This window comes from Orycteropus afer, unplaced genomic scaffold, assembly GCF_000298275.1.
Source record: "Orycteropus afer afer isolate SDZICR_OR568_19922 unplaced genomic scaffold, OryAfe1.0 scaffold00017, whole genome shotgun sequence".
Lineage (NCBI taxonomy): Eukaryota > Metazoa > Chordata > Mammalia > Tubulidentata > Orycteropodidae > Orycteropus > Orycteropus afer.
In genome coordinates this window covers 15,469,538-15,485,429 of record NW_006921604.1, presented here as the reverse complement: position 1 = coordinate 15,485,429, position 15,892 = coordinate 15,469,538, and the positions used below count along the sequence as shown (strand labels likewise).

At 39.7% G+C, this 15,892-nt stretch overlaps 1 protein-coding gene across 1 annotated transcript in view; it reads left to right on the top strand.

Annotated features, from left to right (window-relative positions):
- MFSD9 (major facilitator superfamily domain containing 9) overlaps window positions 1–15,892 on the top strand; it is a 39,449-nt gene that overhangs the window by 371 nt on the left and 23,186 nt on the right. Inside the window, exons 2-3 of the mRNA XM_007959490.1 lie at window positions 8,339–8,426; window positions 9,860–9,903. Of these exons, the coding sequence (XP_007957681.1) occupies window positions 8,339–8,426; window positions 9,860–9,903 (132 nt within the window). The remainder of the gene's footprint in view (window positions 1–8,338; window positions 8,427–9,859; window positions 9,904–15,892) is intronic.

Genomic DNA, 15,892 nt, shown 5'->3' with positions numbered 1-15,892 from the left:
CAAACTGATTTACTACCTTTGAGCTTCTACGTCGGCGCACTAGCGGCGCCCCAGCCCCTCCCAGGTGTGACCCTTGGCCCTAATCCCGCCCTGTGCGTGACCCCTGATGTTAGATGCTGCTGGTAGGTGCAGGGCTCCAAGAGCGGATAACCAGTCACCTGGACGAACTTGAAAAGCTAATTTAGCAAGTAAGATATCAAAGGAGCTCTGGTGTCGCAGTGGTTAAGGAATTCGGTCGGGCGTTCCAACTCACTCCCCAGCTTGAGAAAGATGAGGCAGTCTGCTTCTACAAAGATTTAACAGCCTTGGAAACCCTAGGGGGCAGTTCTACTCTGTCCTATAGGGTCGCTATGAGTGGGAATCGATTTGACTGATGGCAGTGGGTTTGGTGGGTTTTTGTTGTTGTTGTTATTGTAGTTTATATAAGATTTCAGGAGCCCTAGTGGTACAGTGTTTTAAGTTGCTAACCAGAAGGTCACGGTTCAAACCCACCAGGTGCTCCAAGAGAGAAAGATGTGACACTTAACTTCCCTGCATATTACAGCCTTGAAAACCCAGTGGGGCAGTTCTGCTCTGCCCTGTGTGGTCGCTTTGAGTAGGAATTGACTCGAAGGTAATGGGTTTAGATGTAAGATTTTAATAATTGATTCAGTCATTAAACCAAAACCGAACTCAACTGCCATCCAGTCGATTCCGACTCATAGAGGCCCTCTTTGGATTTCTGATGTGGTAAATCTTCACCAAAACAGATTGCTCAGTCTTCCTTCTGCAGAGTGACTGGTGGGTTTAAACCACCAACCTTCTGGTTAGTAGTCAAATGTCTTAGGCACTATTAGGTATCTAATTTCTTTAGGAAAAGTGTAAGATTTCCCAAAAGTCAAAAGAGAGTACTGAAAAACCAAACTCACTGCCCTGGAGTCGAATATGACTCACAGCGACCCCTCCTTGAGTTTCTGAGGCGGTATCACTATGGAAGTACATTGTCCAACCTTACTTCCCAGGAGTGGCTGGTAGGTTTGAACCACCAGCCTTCTGGTTATCAGTCAAATGCCTTAGGCACTATACCACCAGAGCTCCCCAAAAGAGAATAAGGAAGTATTTTTTAAATGGAAAATGTATACATTTGAAATATATGAAAAATTGGGTATCCTTGAAGGATCTCATAGCTCTTTGTTAAGTAACATATATAGTAATTATTTTTTTAAGTATTTAGAGATATAAATACCCCTCAGACTCTTGGGAATATGATTTTCAGTCGGGGGAGGAGGAGAACAAGGTGAAAGAAGTCATTTGCCAAAAGTTCTAGTGTTTTTAGCTCTTATTTCTACTTCTGGGTTTTAATTTGTTTTGGAAGGAAGACAAAGATGAGGCTTTACACCTGTTTCAGTGCTAGCATCTATGATTTCCATTCTCTTTTGTCCAGGTAATTGGTGAAATAAATATTCCATTTCCTTAGCTTCAGTCCCTACATCAGCTGGTAATTTTTAATGCTAGGCTACTCATCAAAAAGTATTTGGGTTCCTATAGGAAACTTTTGGGGTTATCTGTCAAATAGGGTCACTATGAGTCAGGATCAACTTGATGGCAACAGGTATAGGTTGAGATCAAGTTGACAGCACACAATGACAGTATTTGAATTTGTTCATCAGTTTTCATTGTGAAATGCAAATGCAAGATTAAAGGTTGCAGTGCCCCTCTGACCTAATTGCATATTTTGCCAGTTGTAAAGTTTGAAGTTCACTTAGTGATAGTAGTTTTGGAGGAGCTATGCATGCAGAAAAAGGAGTTACCCTTTGTGTTAAAAGTAGAAAATACTTTTAGAACAGAACTTCCTTACAGGAAAGAATTGGCACTTGGCTTCCTATGAAAAAATACATTATTTTTCAGGCTCACAAAGTACTAAAATAAGGGTAATAGCTAATTACTGCTTATAAGTCTATATTTTCATATTTATTTGCAACAGATCTCAGCCTGTCTACTTGATACTAGGTCTGGTGGCATAGTGCCTAAGGTGTTTGACTGCTAACCAGAAGGCTAGCAGTTCAAACCCACCAGCCACTCCTTGGAAGGAAGATTGGGCAATTGACTTCTGTAGTGATGCTGCCTTGGAAACCCGAGGAGGGGTCGCTATCAGTAAGGTCTGACTCAATGGCAATGAGTTTGGGTTTTTTGTTTTATCCTTTATTTAGGAGCTCTCGTGGCACAGTGATTAAAGCATTTAGCTGCTAACCATAGGTTGTGGTTCAAACCCACCAGCCACTCCATGGAAGAAAGATGAAACAATCTACCTCTGTAAAGATTTACAGCTTTGGAAACCCTATTGGGCAGTTTTACTCTGTTCTTTAGAGTCACTGTCAGAATTGAATCGATGGTATTGGGTTTTTTATTTCTATTTGAATATTAAATGACATGTGGTATTGAAAATTTTTTTGGGGAAAAGCCTTCTTATTGGACAGTTGAATTTTCTCTTCTAAAATATCCAGAAGATTCAATTGATGCTTGATACATTTTGAGTCTCTTAAGTGATATAAACATCAAGGCTGATGAGACAAAGCAGAAAAATCTGAAGACAAATTAGCTTAGACCCAGAATGAATTCTGAGTAATTTAAAATTATATTAATAGTATAAATTTATGAGCTATTTAAGGTTGCTGGTTATTAATTATATGGCTATCTAAAGATGTAACTATGGGAAAAGTCCGTCTGAAAGTTTACTTGGAGATTGATATTTCTTTAATTAGGTATATACAACAGTTACTAGAGGAGGGAAGAGAGAGATGAACTCTGGACCAAAGGAAATATTTTGGTGCATGTTCTTTCCTTTAGTTTAAGTGGAATCATAGAGGGAATTCAAGTTAAATATAAAGAAAAATGTATGTGTGTGTACAAATGTGTTTTCTTCCCCTAAAGTGTTTGTAGCAAGTTACCAAATGAGGTAAAAATGAGAACAAGACTTAAAGGAAAAATGATTAGTCTTCCTATTTACTCAGAATACTAGCAAAAAGGATTGGTGCTTATCCATGGAACTGAAGGAAAGAGAAAATATGTTTGAGCTTCTCTTGTGTGCCAGACCTTTTTCAACCATATGTCATTTAATGTTCATCATGTTTCTTTCTACCAGGCATTTATTGCTATACCCATTTTTTTATACATGACCCAAGAACAAACTCATAGTGCTAGAGTTGAAATTGAGAACTGTTTTACTCTAAACCCCATTCATATACCTTCTATGACTTACCTGCAGAACATTGGCCTTCCTTCTCTGTTCTACCTGCTTTACTGAGACTTTCTTTTATGCATTACCTTGTAAAACCATAAACTATAGGTTCTAGAAACTTTTTCACCTTCCTTAACTCCAGGAAGAAATTTCTGTTATTAAGAGAAGTGTTGTTTCATCAATAAATATGTATTACCCTACTTCTTTTCTTTCTCATTTCATTACATTCAAACATTTTTGGTTTTCTTTTTTTTAATTTGAAAAACTTATACATCACATCCTCATTGAATGCTGTCTTAGTTATCTATTGTTGTTAGATGCCATCAAGTCGTCTCCCACTTACAGTGACCCTGTATGTACAGAAGAACAAAATGCTGCCCTGTCCTCTGCCAACCCCATGATCCTTGCTGTACCTGAGCCCACTGTTGCAGCCACTGTGTCAGTCCATCTCATTGGGGGCATTCTTCTTTTTCACTGACCCTCCACCTTACTGAGCATGATATCTTTCTCCAGGGGATAGTCCCTTCTAGTAAAATGACCGAAGTGTTGTTGTTAGGTGCCGTCGAGTCGTTTCCGACTCATAGCAACCCCATGCACTGCAGAATGAAAACTGTCCTATCCCGCACCAGCTCCATGATCCCTGCTATACTTGAGACCATGATCGCAGCCACCGTGTCAGTCCATCTCGTTGAGGGCCTTCCCCTCTTTCGTCGACCCTCCACCTTACCAAGTGTGACATCCTTCTCCAGGGAATGGTCCCTTCTGACAATATGACCAAAGTAGGTGAGGCAAAGTCTGGCCATTCTCTCTTCCAAGGAGCATTCTGGCAGCACTTCTTCCAGGACAGATTTGTTAGTTCTTTTAGCAGTCTGTGGTACTTTCAGCATTCTTTGCCAACACTACAACTCAAAAGCATCAACTCTTCTTTGGTCTTCCTTACTCATTGTCCAGCTCTCACATGCATATGAGGTGATTAAAAATACCATGGCTTATGTCAGACACACCTTGGTCTTCAAGGAGACATCTTTGCACTTCAGCACTTGAAAGAGGTCTTTTGCAGCAGATTTGTCCAATGCTATACGATGTCTGATATCTTGACTGCTGCTTCCATTGGTGTTGATTGTAGAACCAAGTAATATGAAGTCTTTGACAACTTCAAACTTTTCTCCATCTATCATAATGTTGCTTATTGGTCCAGTTCTGAGGATTTTTGCTTTCTTTATATTGAGGTATAACCCATACTGCAGACTGTAGTCTTCAGTCTTCATCAGTAAGTGCTTCAAGTCATCCTCACTTTCGGCAATCAAAGTTGTGTCGTCACTATATCATAGGTTCCTAATGATTCTTCCTCCAATCCTGATGCCACATTCTTCTTCATATAGTCCAGCTTCTCAGATTATTTGCTCAGCATACAGATTGAATAACTGTGGTGAAAGGATACAACCCTGATGCACTCCCTTCTTGACTTTAAACCATGCAGTGTCCCCTTGTTCTGTTTGAATAACAGCCTCCTAGTTTATGTACAGGTTCCTCATGAGTACAATTAAGTGTTCTGAAATTCCCATTCTTTTCAATGTTATCCACAATTTGTTATGATTTACACAATCGAATGCCTTTGCACAGTTAATAAAATACAAGTAAACATCTTTCTGGTATTCTTTGCTTACAGCCAAATCCATCTGACATCAGCAATGATATCCCTCGTTGCACATCCTCATATGAATACAGCTTGCATTTCTGGAAGTTCTCAGTCAATATACAGCTGCAACCATTTTTGAATTATCTTTAGTAAGATTTTACTTGCATGCAATATTAATGATATTGTTTGATAATTTCCACATTCTGTGGGGTCATCTTTCTTTGGAATGGGTACAGATATGGATCTCTTCCAATTAATTGGCCAGGTAGCTGTCTTCCAAATCTCTTGGCATAGCCGACTGAGTGCCTCCAGCGTGGCATCCGTTTGTTGAAACATCTTAATGGATATTCCGTCAATTCCTGGAGCCTTGTTCTTCTCCACTTCCTTCAGTGCAGGTTGGACTTCTTCTTTCAGTACTATTGGTTCTTGATAATATTCCACCTCCAGAAATGAATGAATAGGAACCAGTTCTTTTTGGTACAGTGACTGTGTTTTTCTTACATCTTCTTTTGACGTTTCAAAATCATTCAGTATTTTGCCCATAGAATCTTTCAATATTGCAACTCAAGACTTAATTTTTTTTTTTTTTCAGTTCTTTCAGTTTGAAAAATGCCGAGTGTGTTCTTCGCTTTTGACTTTCCAGTGCCATGTCTTTACATGTTTCATTATAATAATTGACTTTGTCTTCTTGAGCTGCACTATGAAATCTTCTGTTCAGCTCTTTTATCTTGCCATTTCTTCATTGGCTTTAGCCAAGGGCAAGTTTCAGAGTCTCTTCTGACATGCATTTTGGTCTTTTCCTCCCTTCCTGTCTTTTTAATGACCTTGTGCTTTCTTCATGGATGATGTTCTTGGTATCATTCCACAATTCCTCTGGTTTTCGGTCACTGGTGTTCAGTGTATCAAATCTGTTCTTTAGGTGGTCTCTAAATTCAGGGGGGATATATTCAAGGTCATATTTTGGCTCTTGTGGGCTTGTTTTAATTGTCTTCAACTTCAACTTGAACTTGCATATGAGCAGTTGATGGTCTGTTTCACAGCCAGCTCCTGGCCTTATTTTGGCTGAAGATATTGAGCTTTTCCATCACTTCTTGCCACATGATGTAGTCAATCTGATTCCTGTGTACTCCATCTGGCAAAGTCCACATGTAGAGATGGTTTTTGTATTGTTGAAAAAAGGTATTTGCAATGAATAAGTCATTGGTCTTGTAAAATTCTATCATGCGATCTCTAGCATCATTTCTGTCACCAAGGCCAAATTTTCCAACTACTGGTGATTCTTTGTTTCCAACTTTTGCATTCCAATCACCAGGAATAATTAACATTTATTGATTGCATGTTCAGTCAATTTCAGACTGCAGAAGTTGGTAAAAATCTTCAATTTCCTCATCTTTGGCTTTAGTGGTTACTGCCTAAATTTGAACAATAGTAGTATTAACTTGTTTTCCTTGTAGGCATATGGATATTATTCTATCACTGACAGCATTGTACTTAAGCATAGATCTTGAAATATTCTTTGTCATGATAAATACCCATTCTTCCTCAAGTTGTCATTCCTGGCATAGTAGATCATATGGTTGTCTGATTCAAAATGGCCAAAACTGGTCCATTTCAGTTCACTAATGCATAGGATAGCAATCTTTATGTGTTCCATTTCATTTTTGACAACTTCCAATTTTCCTGGATTCATACTTCATACATTCCGTGTTCTGATTATTAATGGATGTTTACAGCTGTTTCTTCTCATGTCGAGTCATGCCACATCAGCAAATGAAGGCTCTGAAAGCTCCACTTTATCCATATCATTAAGGTAGGCTCTACTCTGGTGAGGCAGCTCTTTTCCATTCATATTTTGAATGCCTTCCAACCTCAGGGGCTCATCTTCTGGCACTGTATCTCACAGTATTTCAGGGCTATTCATGAAGTTGTCCTGTAATGTAACAGACAGTGTTTCTGTTCATAAGGTTTTAGTGACCAATTCTTTGAGAAGTGGATGGCCTCTTACATCTTCTGAGTCTGTCTTAGGCTGGAAGCTCCTCTGAAACCTGTCCACCATGGGCAACCCTGCTGGCACAGCCTCCAGCCTCACAGCAACGTGTTAGCCACCACAGTATGACAAATTGACAGACCAGTTCATCTTCCTTAGCTGTTCCAACCACTCCACTCACTTCCTGGCCTTCTCCCATAACATCCCACTGTTTCAGCCATCAGCCTTGGCTCCAGCTTCCTGCCTGGGGGCTTTCCCCTCCTTACCTTTTCCTGCCATCAGCCTTTACTCCCGCTTCCTGCCTGGAAGTGCTGTTCTTGCAGAGATACCGCAAGTGGACAGCTGTAACAAACAAAAATTTATTCTCTCACAGTTTGTTGTTGTTATGTGCCGTCAAGTTGGACCTGACTCATAGTGACCCCTCCTTGGGTTTCTAAGGCAGTATCACTACAGAAGTAGATTGCCCAACCTTCCTTCTGAGGAGTGGCTGGTGGGTTTGAACCACCAGCCTTCTGGTTAGCAGTCAAGTGCCTTTAGGTACTACGCTACCAGAGCTCCCTCTCACAGTTTAGGAGGCTTGAAGTCTAAATCAGAGCACCAGCTCTAAGGAAAGGATTTATCTCTCTGTGCCTCTTGGTCCTAGTAAGATTCCAGTGCAGGGACCTTAGGCCCAAAGAATGCGACCCACTCCAGGCTTTTCTTAGTTGGTGGTAGTAGTTACCTCTCTCCCCACTGCTCACTGCTCTTTCCATTTATGCCTTGTAAGATAAAAGATGTTGCAGCCCACACCCCAAGGAAACGCCTATACATTAGAACAGGGCTGTGAAGGGACCAAAGGCAGCATCCTACCCTAATCTTTTTACAGCTAATTGGTTTATCACATCAGATTATATCTTGGGGAATATATAATTCCCCAAGTTATATAATGGCCAAACCACTGAGAATCATGGCCCAGTCAATTTGACACACATTTTTGGGAGACACAGTTCAATCCATGACAGATGTTCAGTGTGAATTACAAAGACACTAAAGTTAAAATGAATTCTGGATCAAGGTAATCCAGGCAGTTGTAATTGGCAGATGTTATTGTAACACAAAGGAGCTCTGGCGGCACAGTGCCTAAGGCATTTGGCTGCTAACCAGAAGGTTAGTAGTTCAAACCTACTAGCCACTCCATGGAAGGAAGACAAGGCAATCTACTTCCATAGAGATACTGCCTCGGAAACCCTGCTGGGGTCACTATGAGTCAGAATTGACTGGATGGCAGGGTTTTTTTTTTTTTTTTTTAAATAACACAGGTATTTGGATTCTTTGGTAATTTTATCCTGATTACTATGGCATAATATACACTACAATGATGATTTCTTGTTTGTTCAACATTCTAGACATTGATTTTATTTTTAAAATCATAAAAATTATAAGATTACCAGTTTAAAAACATCTAAGCATTAGTTACTAATTTGATTTTAAAAAAATATATTTTCTTTTCTTTTAGGATTTGTTTGGTGTAAGTATGATTGTTCCTTTATTAAGCCTTCACGTCAAGTCTCTTGGAGCAAGCCCAACAGTTGCTGGTATAGTAGGTGAGGGGTTAATATCACTTCTTTTCAGAGCATTGAATTTTAAATTCACTGAACTAAGTCCCTGGACCAGGTAGTGTTTCTTTCTGTTGTGCATAGGGTCCCTATGAGTTGGAGCTAACTGGACAACACCTAACAACAACAAAGTCCCTGAAAAAAAATCAGTCTTATAAATAAATATTAGCCAAAGGGTAAAATAGATTGTTAGAATACTTTAAAATATCACATTGGAGCAAAGTATTTCATCTTTTTGTAGCCTTCCTTAGTTCAAGGAGGCTTAAGGGTTTGAACTTCATCTCTGCGGCCCATACCACCAGACACACATCAGGTATTTATTGAGTTCCTCCGAGGAGCTGGTTGTGTATGTTTAAGGGTGGTGATGGACACTTTCCTATGGGAACGTGTATAATCTAATGAGTGAGATCAGAGAAACATGATCTACAGAAACCATATCTAAGGGAAAGAAATTGGATGAGCCTTGGCAAATTGATTGGAAGTTTCTAGCATCACCATCAGCACATCTTTAAGAGCTGCCAACAGTGGACTGAAACATAGCCACAATTGTGAGGAAGGCATAGTGTTTCATTCTGTTGTACATGGGATCTCTATGAATAGGAACTGAATCCACAGCACCTAACAACAACAGAACTTCTCTGTCTGTGCAGCATAAAAATTAGATCAGGAAGTCATTGATTTACATAAGAGGTAGGACATAGCAGGACTTGGGTAAAACAAGCTAACACAGGGAAAGTGCTAATTAATGAGAAATTAATTTGAAGAGAAATGTAAGAGCAACAGCCTTGTCTCTTTTACAAGTAGATACTCTAATGTTTTGGGTACTTTTGTATCTCGTGTTTATTAGGTCCTGGTTCATGCCATGATTTTTTTCTCAAGTACTTGGCTTTATACTGCATAAGTATTTTATCAACAGCAGAATAGGCATGTTACATGATAAAATGGAGATAAAAGCTCGTAAAACTTTGTAAATTCCTTATAAAACTAAGACATTTTTTAAAACTATAAAATGTTAGAGACATCTGAGGTGTTAAAACTTAAGGCTCAGTAGAATTTTTCTAAGATTTCAATAAGAGTCAATAGAAATTTTTCAGATTTCAATTCTGCTTTCCATTCAGTCTTATAAATCAGAAGTACACAATTACTACCTAGAGTCAGAGTTACCCAGTTCTTACATAGTGTCCCTTCATATCTCTCAGTGTTCCTAAGGTCAGCCCTTGCATTTATTTTCTCATCTGATTACCGTATTTTATTTTGAATACCTTTTATTAAATATTATATTACTTACACCCTTCTAGCTCAAAAAAAAAATTGGGTTTTTTAAATGAAATATTTGTATATTAATTTCTTTGTAAATATTACCACATTGGTCCATCCCTATGATGAGTCCAGCTGATTTTATGTTATTGATGTTTTTACAGGCTCCACCTATGGCATCTTACAACTCTTTTCTAGCACATTAGTGGTAAGTTACCTTCCATCTGGCAACACATCCTAAAAGCATAGTTGTATGGTTCTGATAGTCACTGATGATTGCTGTAGTAAAACTGAGTGCTTGAGGTTTACTAAAACATAGACTAAATAGTAGAATTTAGATGGTGGTTAGATCAAGAGATCCTTTAATCATTTACCCTCCTAATTTAACACGTGTGAAAACTTAGGCTTGAAGAGGTTAGATGGTTTGCTCTGAGTAGGACACATTGTTAGTGACAAACTTGGTAGTAGAACCCTACAAAAAAGATGTATCGGCAGCATCCTCTGACTTTCTTTAGTTTTCACAAGGAAATAGGAGGATCCAGAATAACATCAACAGCCCAAGGCTGATTCCTATGAGGCAGAAGTTAGACATACTGCCAACCTCCAACCTTTTTGCCAGTACTGACACCAGCAGTCCCTCTCATGGCACTGTTTCTCTGCTGTGTTTGATAATTCATTGCAGTGGCCACACAGAACTGACAGACAATATTCACAATTATGGGGTTTATTCAGGAAGTAACAGGTGACAATTCAGGATCAGAAAACAACTCAGGAGAGCTTCTTCTCAGCTATGCCACAGGACACTTCCTTCTGGCTTGGGCTCTGCCCTACTTGGGCCAGTGTGACAAAGTTCTTTTAGCTTTGCCATATAGATGCCCAAAGAGGGACCCCACTCCACCAGCAAATCTCCTGTCCAATGGCACTCACCTTTCTTGCTCCTTGGGCTGAAAAACCCATGACTCTGTCTCATGCCGGTCTCTTGGTTCTGTTGCCTCCACTACTGCCATCTCTCTTGTTTCTCTGCTGTCTTAGCACAGGGATCTCTGGCCCAAAGATGGCCTCTGGCTTTTCTCTCTTGATGATAGTGAGATGTACCCTTTCCTTCTAGGCTCATTTTAAGGCTAAGAGGATAGTAAAACTGAGCAATCCCCACATTTGGGTTCCATATACCTTGTTTGCATGGTCCCACCCACACAAGTCTCTCCTACATGATACATGGACAAAAGATTTAAGTTGTTAGGGATTTCATTTTACTTAGATCCATAACCAGTGCCCATGGAAGCAAAAGTGAAGAAATCAGATGATGTATTGCACTGGGCAGATCTGCTGCAAAAGATGTCTTTAAAGTGTTCAAGAGCAAAGATGTCATTTTGAAAACTAAGGTGCACCTGACCCAAGCCATGGTATTTTCAATAGCCTCATAAACATATGAAAGCTGAACAATGAATAAGGAAGACTAAAGAAAAATTGATGTCTTTGAATTATGGTGTTGATCAAGAATATTGAAAATATCATGGACTTCCAGAATGAACAAGTCTGTCCTGGAAGAAGTACAGCTAGAATTCTCCTTAGAAGTAAGAATAGCCAGACTTCATCTCACCTCCTCTGGTCATGTTGTCAAAAGGAACTAGTCCTTGGAGAAGGATATCATGCTTGGTAAAGTAGAGGGTCAGTAGAAAAGGGAAACCCTCGACCAGCTGGATTGACCCAGTGGCTGTGATGATGGGCTCAAGCATGGAAATGATTGTGAGGATGGTGCAGGATTAAGCACTGTCTTGTTCTGTTGTACACTGAGTCAGAACTGACTTAGCAGCACCTGACCACAGCAACTAGAACAACCACCACACAAGGGTGCCATGTGCCTTATTTACATTATTAGCAGACTATCCAGTCCCCTTGGTGGGTCATAGGCACCTCACATTTACATAGTCCCACCTAGTCATTTGTGTGTGTGGAGCACCCCTAGGGCAGACCACAATCAGCCAGCCCAGAAACAGCAAAAGGTGGGTGTTTGCACATGTGAAACGCCCCCAGGGTAGGCTGCAATAAGTCAGACTAGAGCATGGGAAGGCAGATGTTTGTGTGGAGTGCCCCGGGGGCAGACTGGGTAAGCAAGTAGGGCAAGGGAAACCAGGAAATGAGCAGAGCAGTTTGGAACAACTAAGGGAAGGACACATGTCTGTCAGCCCTACTGTGGTAGCTTGAGTGTTGCTGTGAAGCTGGAGGGTATGCCACAGGTGTTTCAAATGCCAGCAAGGTTACCCATGGTGGACAGGTTTCCGTGGAGCTTCCAGACTACGACAGACTTGGAAGAAGGGAAAAACCATCCACTTCTCAGAGAACTGGCTAGTGAAGACCTTATGAATAGCAGTGAAACACTGTCTGATATACTACTGGACAACTTTATGAATAGTCCTGAAACATTGTGCAATATAGTGCTGTAAGATGAGTCCCTCAGGGCCGAAGGCAATCAAATTATGACTGGAGAAGAGCTGTCTCCTCAGAGTAGAGCTGACTTTAATGACGTGGATAGAGTAAAGCTTTTGGGACTTCAGTTTGCTGATATGGCACGTCTCAAGCTGAGAAGAAATAGCTGCAGTCATCCATTAATAATCAGAACATGTGGAATGTATGAAGTATAAATCTAGGAAAATTGGAAGTTGTCAAAAATGAAATGGAACACATAAAGATTGATATCCTAGGCATTAGTGAGCTGAAATGGACTGGTTTTGGCCATTTTGAATTAGATGATCATATGATCTTTTATGCCGGGAATGACAAATTAAGAAGAATAGCATGGCATTCATCATCACAAAGAATGTTTCAAGATCTATCCTGAAGTACAGTGCTGTCAGTGATAGGATAATATCCATATGTCTGCAAGGAAGACCAGTTAATACTACTATTATTCAAATTTATGCACCAACAACCAAAGCCAAAGATGAAGAAATTGATGATTTTTACCAACATCTGTACTCTGAAATTGACTGAACATGCAATCAAGATGTATTAATTATCACTGATGATTGGAATGCAAAAGTTGGAAACAAAGAAGAATCACCAGTAGTTGGAAAATTTGACCTTGGTGATGGAAATAATGCTGGAGATCACATGATAGAATTTCACAAGACCAACAACTTATGCATCGCAAGCAGCAAGGTGGAAAAGCAGGGAGAGGACAGAAAAGGCAAAGGGGACCGGTTAAGCCAAGAGATTGGGAAGACAGCTACCTGGCCAACTGACTGGAAGAGATCCATATTTCTACCCATTCCAAAGAAAGGTGATCCTATAGAAGGTGGAAATTATCAAACAATATCATTGATATCACAGGCAAGTGATATTACTGACTAAGACCAAACCAAACCCACTGCCATCAAGTCGGATCTGACTCATAGCGACCCCTTTTTGGGTTTCCAAGATGATATCACTACAGAAGTAGATTGCCTAGTCTTCTTTCCAAGGAGTGGCTGGTGGGTTTGAACCACCAGCCTTGTGGTTAGCGGTCAAGTGCCTTAGGCACTATGTCACCAGAGCTGAAAATAATTAATAAATGAGGCTATTTTAAATTTAAATTAAAAAAGGAGGCTGTTGTTCAAACAGAACTAGGAGATACTGCATGGTTTAAAATCAGGAAGGGAGTACATCAGGGTTGTATCCTTTCACCATATTTATTCAATCTATATGCTAAGCAAATAACTTGAGAAGCTGGGCTATACGAAGAAGAATGTGGCATCAGGATTGGAGGAAGAATCATTAACAACCTGCGATATGCTGATGACACATCTATTACAAAAGACCTCTTCAAGTGCTGAAGAGCAAAGATATCTTCTTGAAGACTAAGATATGCCTAACCCAAGCCATGGTGTGTTCAGTCGCCTCGTATGCATATGAGAGCTGGACAGTGAATAAGGAAGACCAAAGAAAAGTTGATGCTTTTGAGCTGTGGTGTTGGTGAAGAATGCTGAAAGTACCAAGGACTGCTAAAAGAACTAACAAATCTGTCCTGGAAGAAGTGCAGCTGGAATGCTCCTTGGAAGCGAGAGTGGCCAGACTTCGTCTTGCCTACTTTGGTTATGTTGTCTGAAGGGACCATTCTCTGGAGAAGATGCCATACTTGGTTAAGTAGAGGGACAATGAAAAAAGGGAAGGCCCTCAACCAGATGGATTGAATAAGACGGATTCCCACAGTGGCTACAGAGATGGGCTCAGGTAGAGTAGGGATCATGAGGCTGGTACACGACCAGGCAGTGTTCCTTTCTGTTGTAAATAAGGTCACTATGAGTCGGACGTGACTCGACAGCACATAACAACAACAACCACCACCTAGTCATCTGGTGGGAATCACAAAGACTGTGACTAGAAGAGCCAAACAAGGTAATTCACTTCACCACAAACCCTTTCTTCATATTATAACATGCTCTTCCCATGATTCCCTGCTATTATTTACTGAGATCTCAATCTAAAAATATTACTATAGTTTTTATTGTTTGTTTCAATTAATGGAAAATAATCAAATCTATTCAGATTTCTAGAGTACTATTGGAAGTTGTTCATTTTAAGTGTATATATAAAAGAAGCCATTTATAGTAGTTGGTTATATATATGTAATATGCAGTACAAAGACTCAGTGGATTCTGTCACTCACCTTCTTGAAACCTCTTACTTGTTTGAAGTTCAGAACTTTTGACTGAGCTAACCTTCACTCTTTGATGCACTCTACTCAACCCACTGTGTTCTTGAGACTTTGGAAGATAACGATGTCCAGTCGTTCAGGCAGTTCAAATAGAACAGTTGTGTTAGGCTGGGTTCTCAATAGAAGCAAAAACGGTGAAGCTTATGTATGTGTATATGTAGAGATTGATCTCAAGGAAATGGCTCATATGGTTGTAGAGCTGGCAAGTCACAAGTCTGTGGGTCAGAAGTCAGGCTGGAGTCGTCTCTTGGCCAACAATCTACAGGGGCTGAGGATTGCAGGTCAGGTGGCAAGCTTCTGGATCCTGGGCTGCAGAGCCTGATGAATCCCAAGACAGCAGGTAATATGACAGGCTAGCGGCTCAAATCCAAAGAACCGGAGGTCCGATAATGACAAACCAGATGCAGGATCCAAATCAAAGAAAAACCCTAGGAGGTTTGTCAGGACATCCATAAATATGTTGGAGGCAAGCCACATCCCCTAGGAAACTCCCTTTCAGTTGATTGGCTGCTCATAGCAAATCTTATCATGGGGAATGTCTATATCATAACTGCCAAACAACTGAGAATCATGGCCCAGGCAAGTTGACACACCAACTTAACCATCATAACAGTCAATTAATCACTGGTTAAAAGTGACCATGAACTAGAGAGCTGTATTGTCAATCTTACATTTAGTGAATAAGATATATCATACTTGTGTTTCTCAAGAAATACTTGTAAGATATATTTTTAAAAATTCATCTTTTGAATGTACCAGTAGAGCTCTCCAAAGAGATTTCATAGTGAATTTTTAAATAAGTAAATTTTAAAAAAAAAATTGTCATTGAGTTGATTGATTCATTACATGTACATTACCATGAATTGTGGTGGAATAGTACTTCGTAGGGTTTTCAGTGGCTGAATTTTTAGAAGTAGATTGCTAGGTATTTCTTCCAAGGTCCCTCGGGGTGGACTAAAACCTCCACCTATTAGTTAGTAGCTGAGCGCATTAACCATTGGCACCACCCAGAGACTCAAGTAAATAGCTACTCACTAATATATCTTTTGAAAATAAAAGTTCTATATATGAAGATAGTATAATAACAATAGTAATAGTACTCTCTGCTTTGATCTTGACAATAACCCAGGAAAGTAGTTTGCTATCTCCATTTTATATCAAAGGAAATTAAGACTGACAGAGTTTAAATACCTTGATGAATCACCTAACCCAGGTAGTATCTAGACTCTAAGCCCATATTATTTTTTCCTGAAAGGCATTTGCTACTGCCTTGATGATCCAACAAGTTAACAAGTAAATCACTAGAGTGTGAGACTATACAGAAGAGTAACGTACTCTTCTTGTAGTATAAAATGTCATATTTCATTTTCATTCTTTTAAGAGAAGAATTTAAACTACATCCACAATAAATGCCATGTCTCCTTTATTGGGGAACTTGCTACCTAATGTGTATATACATATATATATATATATATATATATATGTATATTTAAGGAAGAAAGTC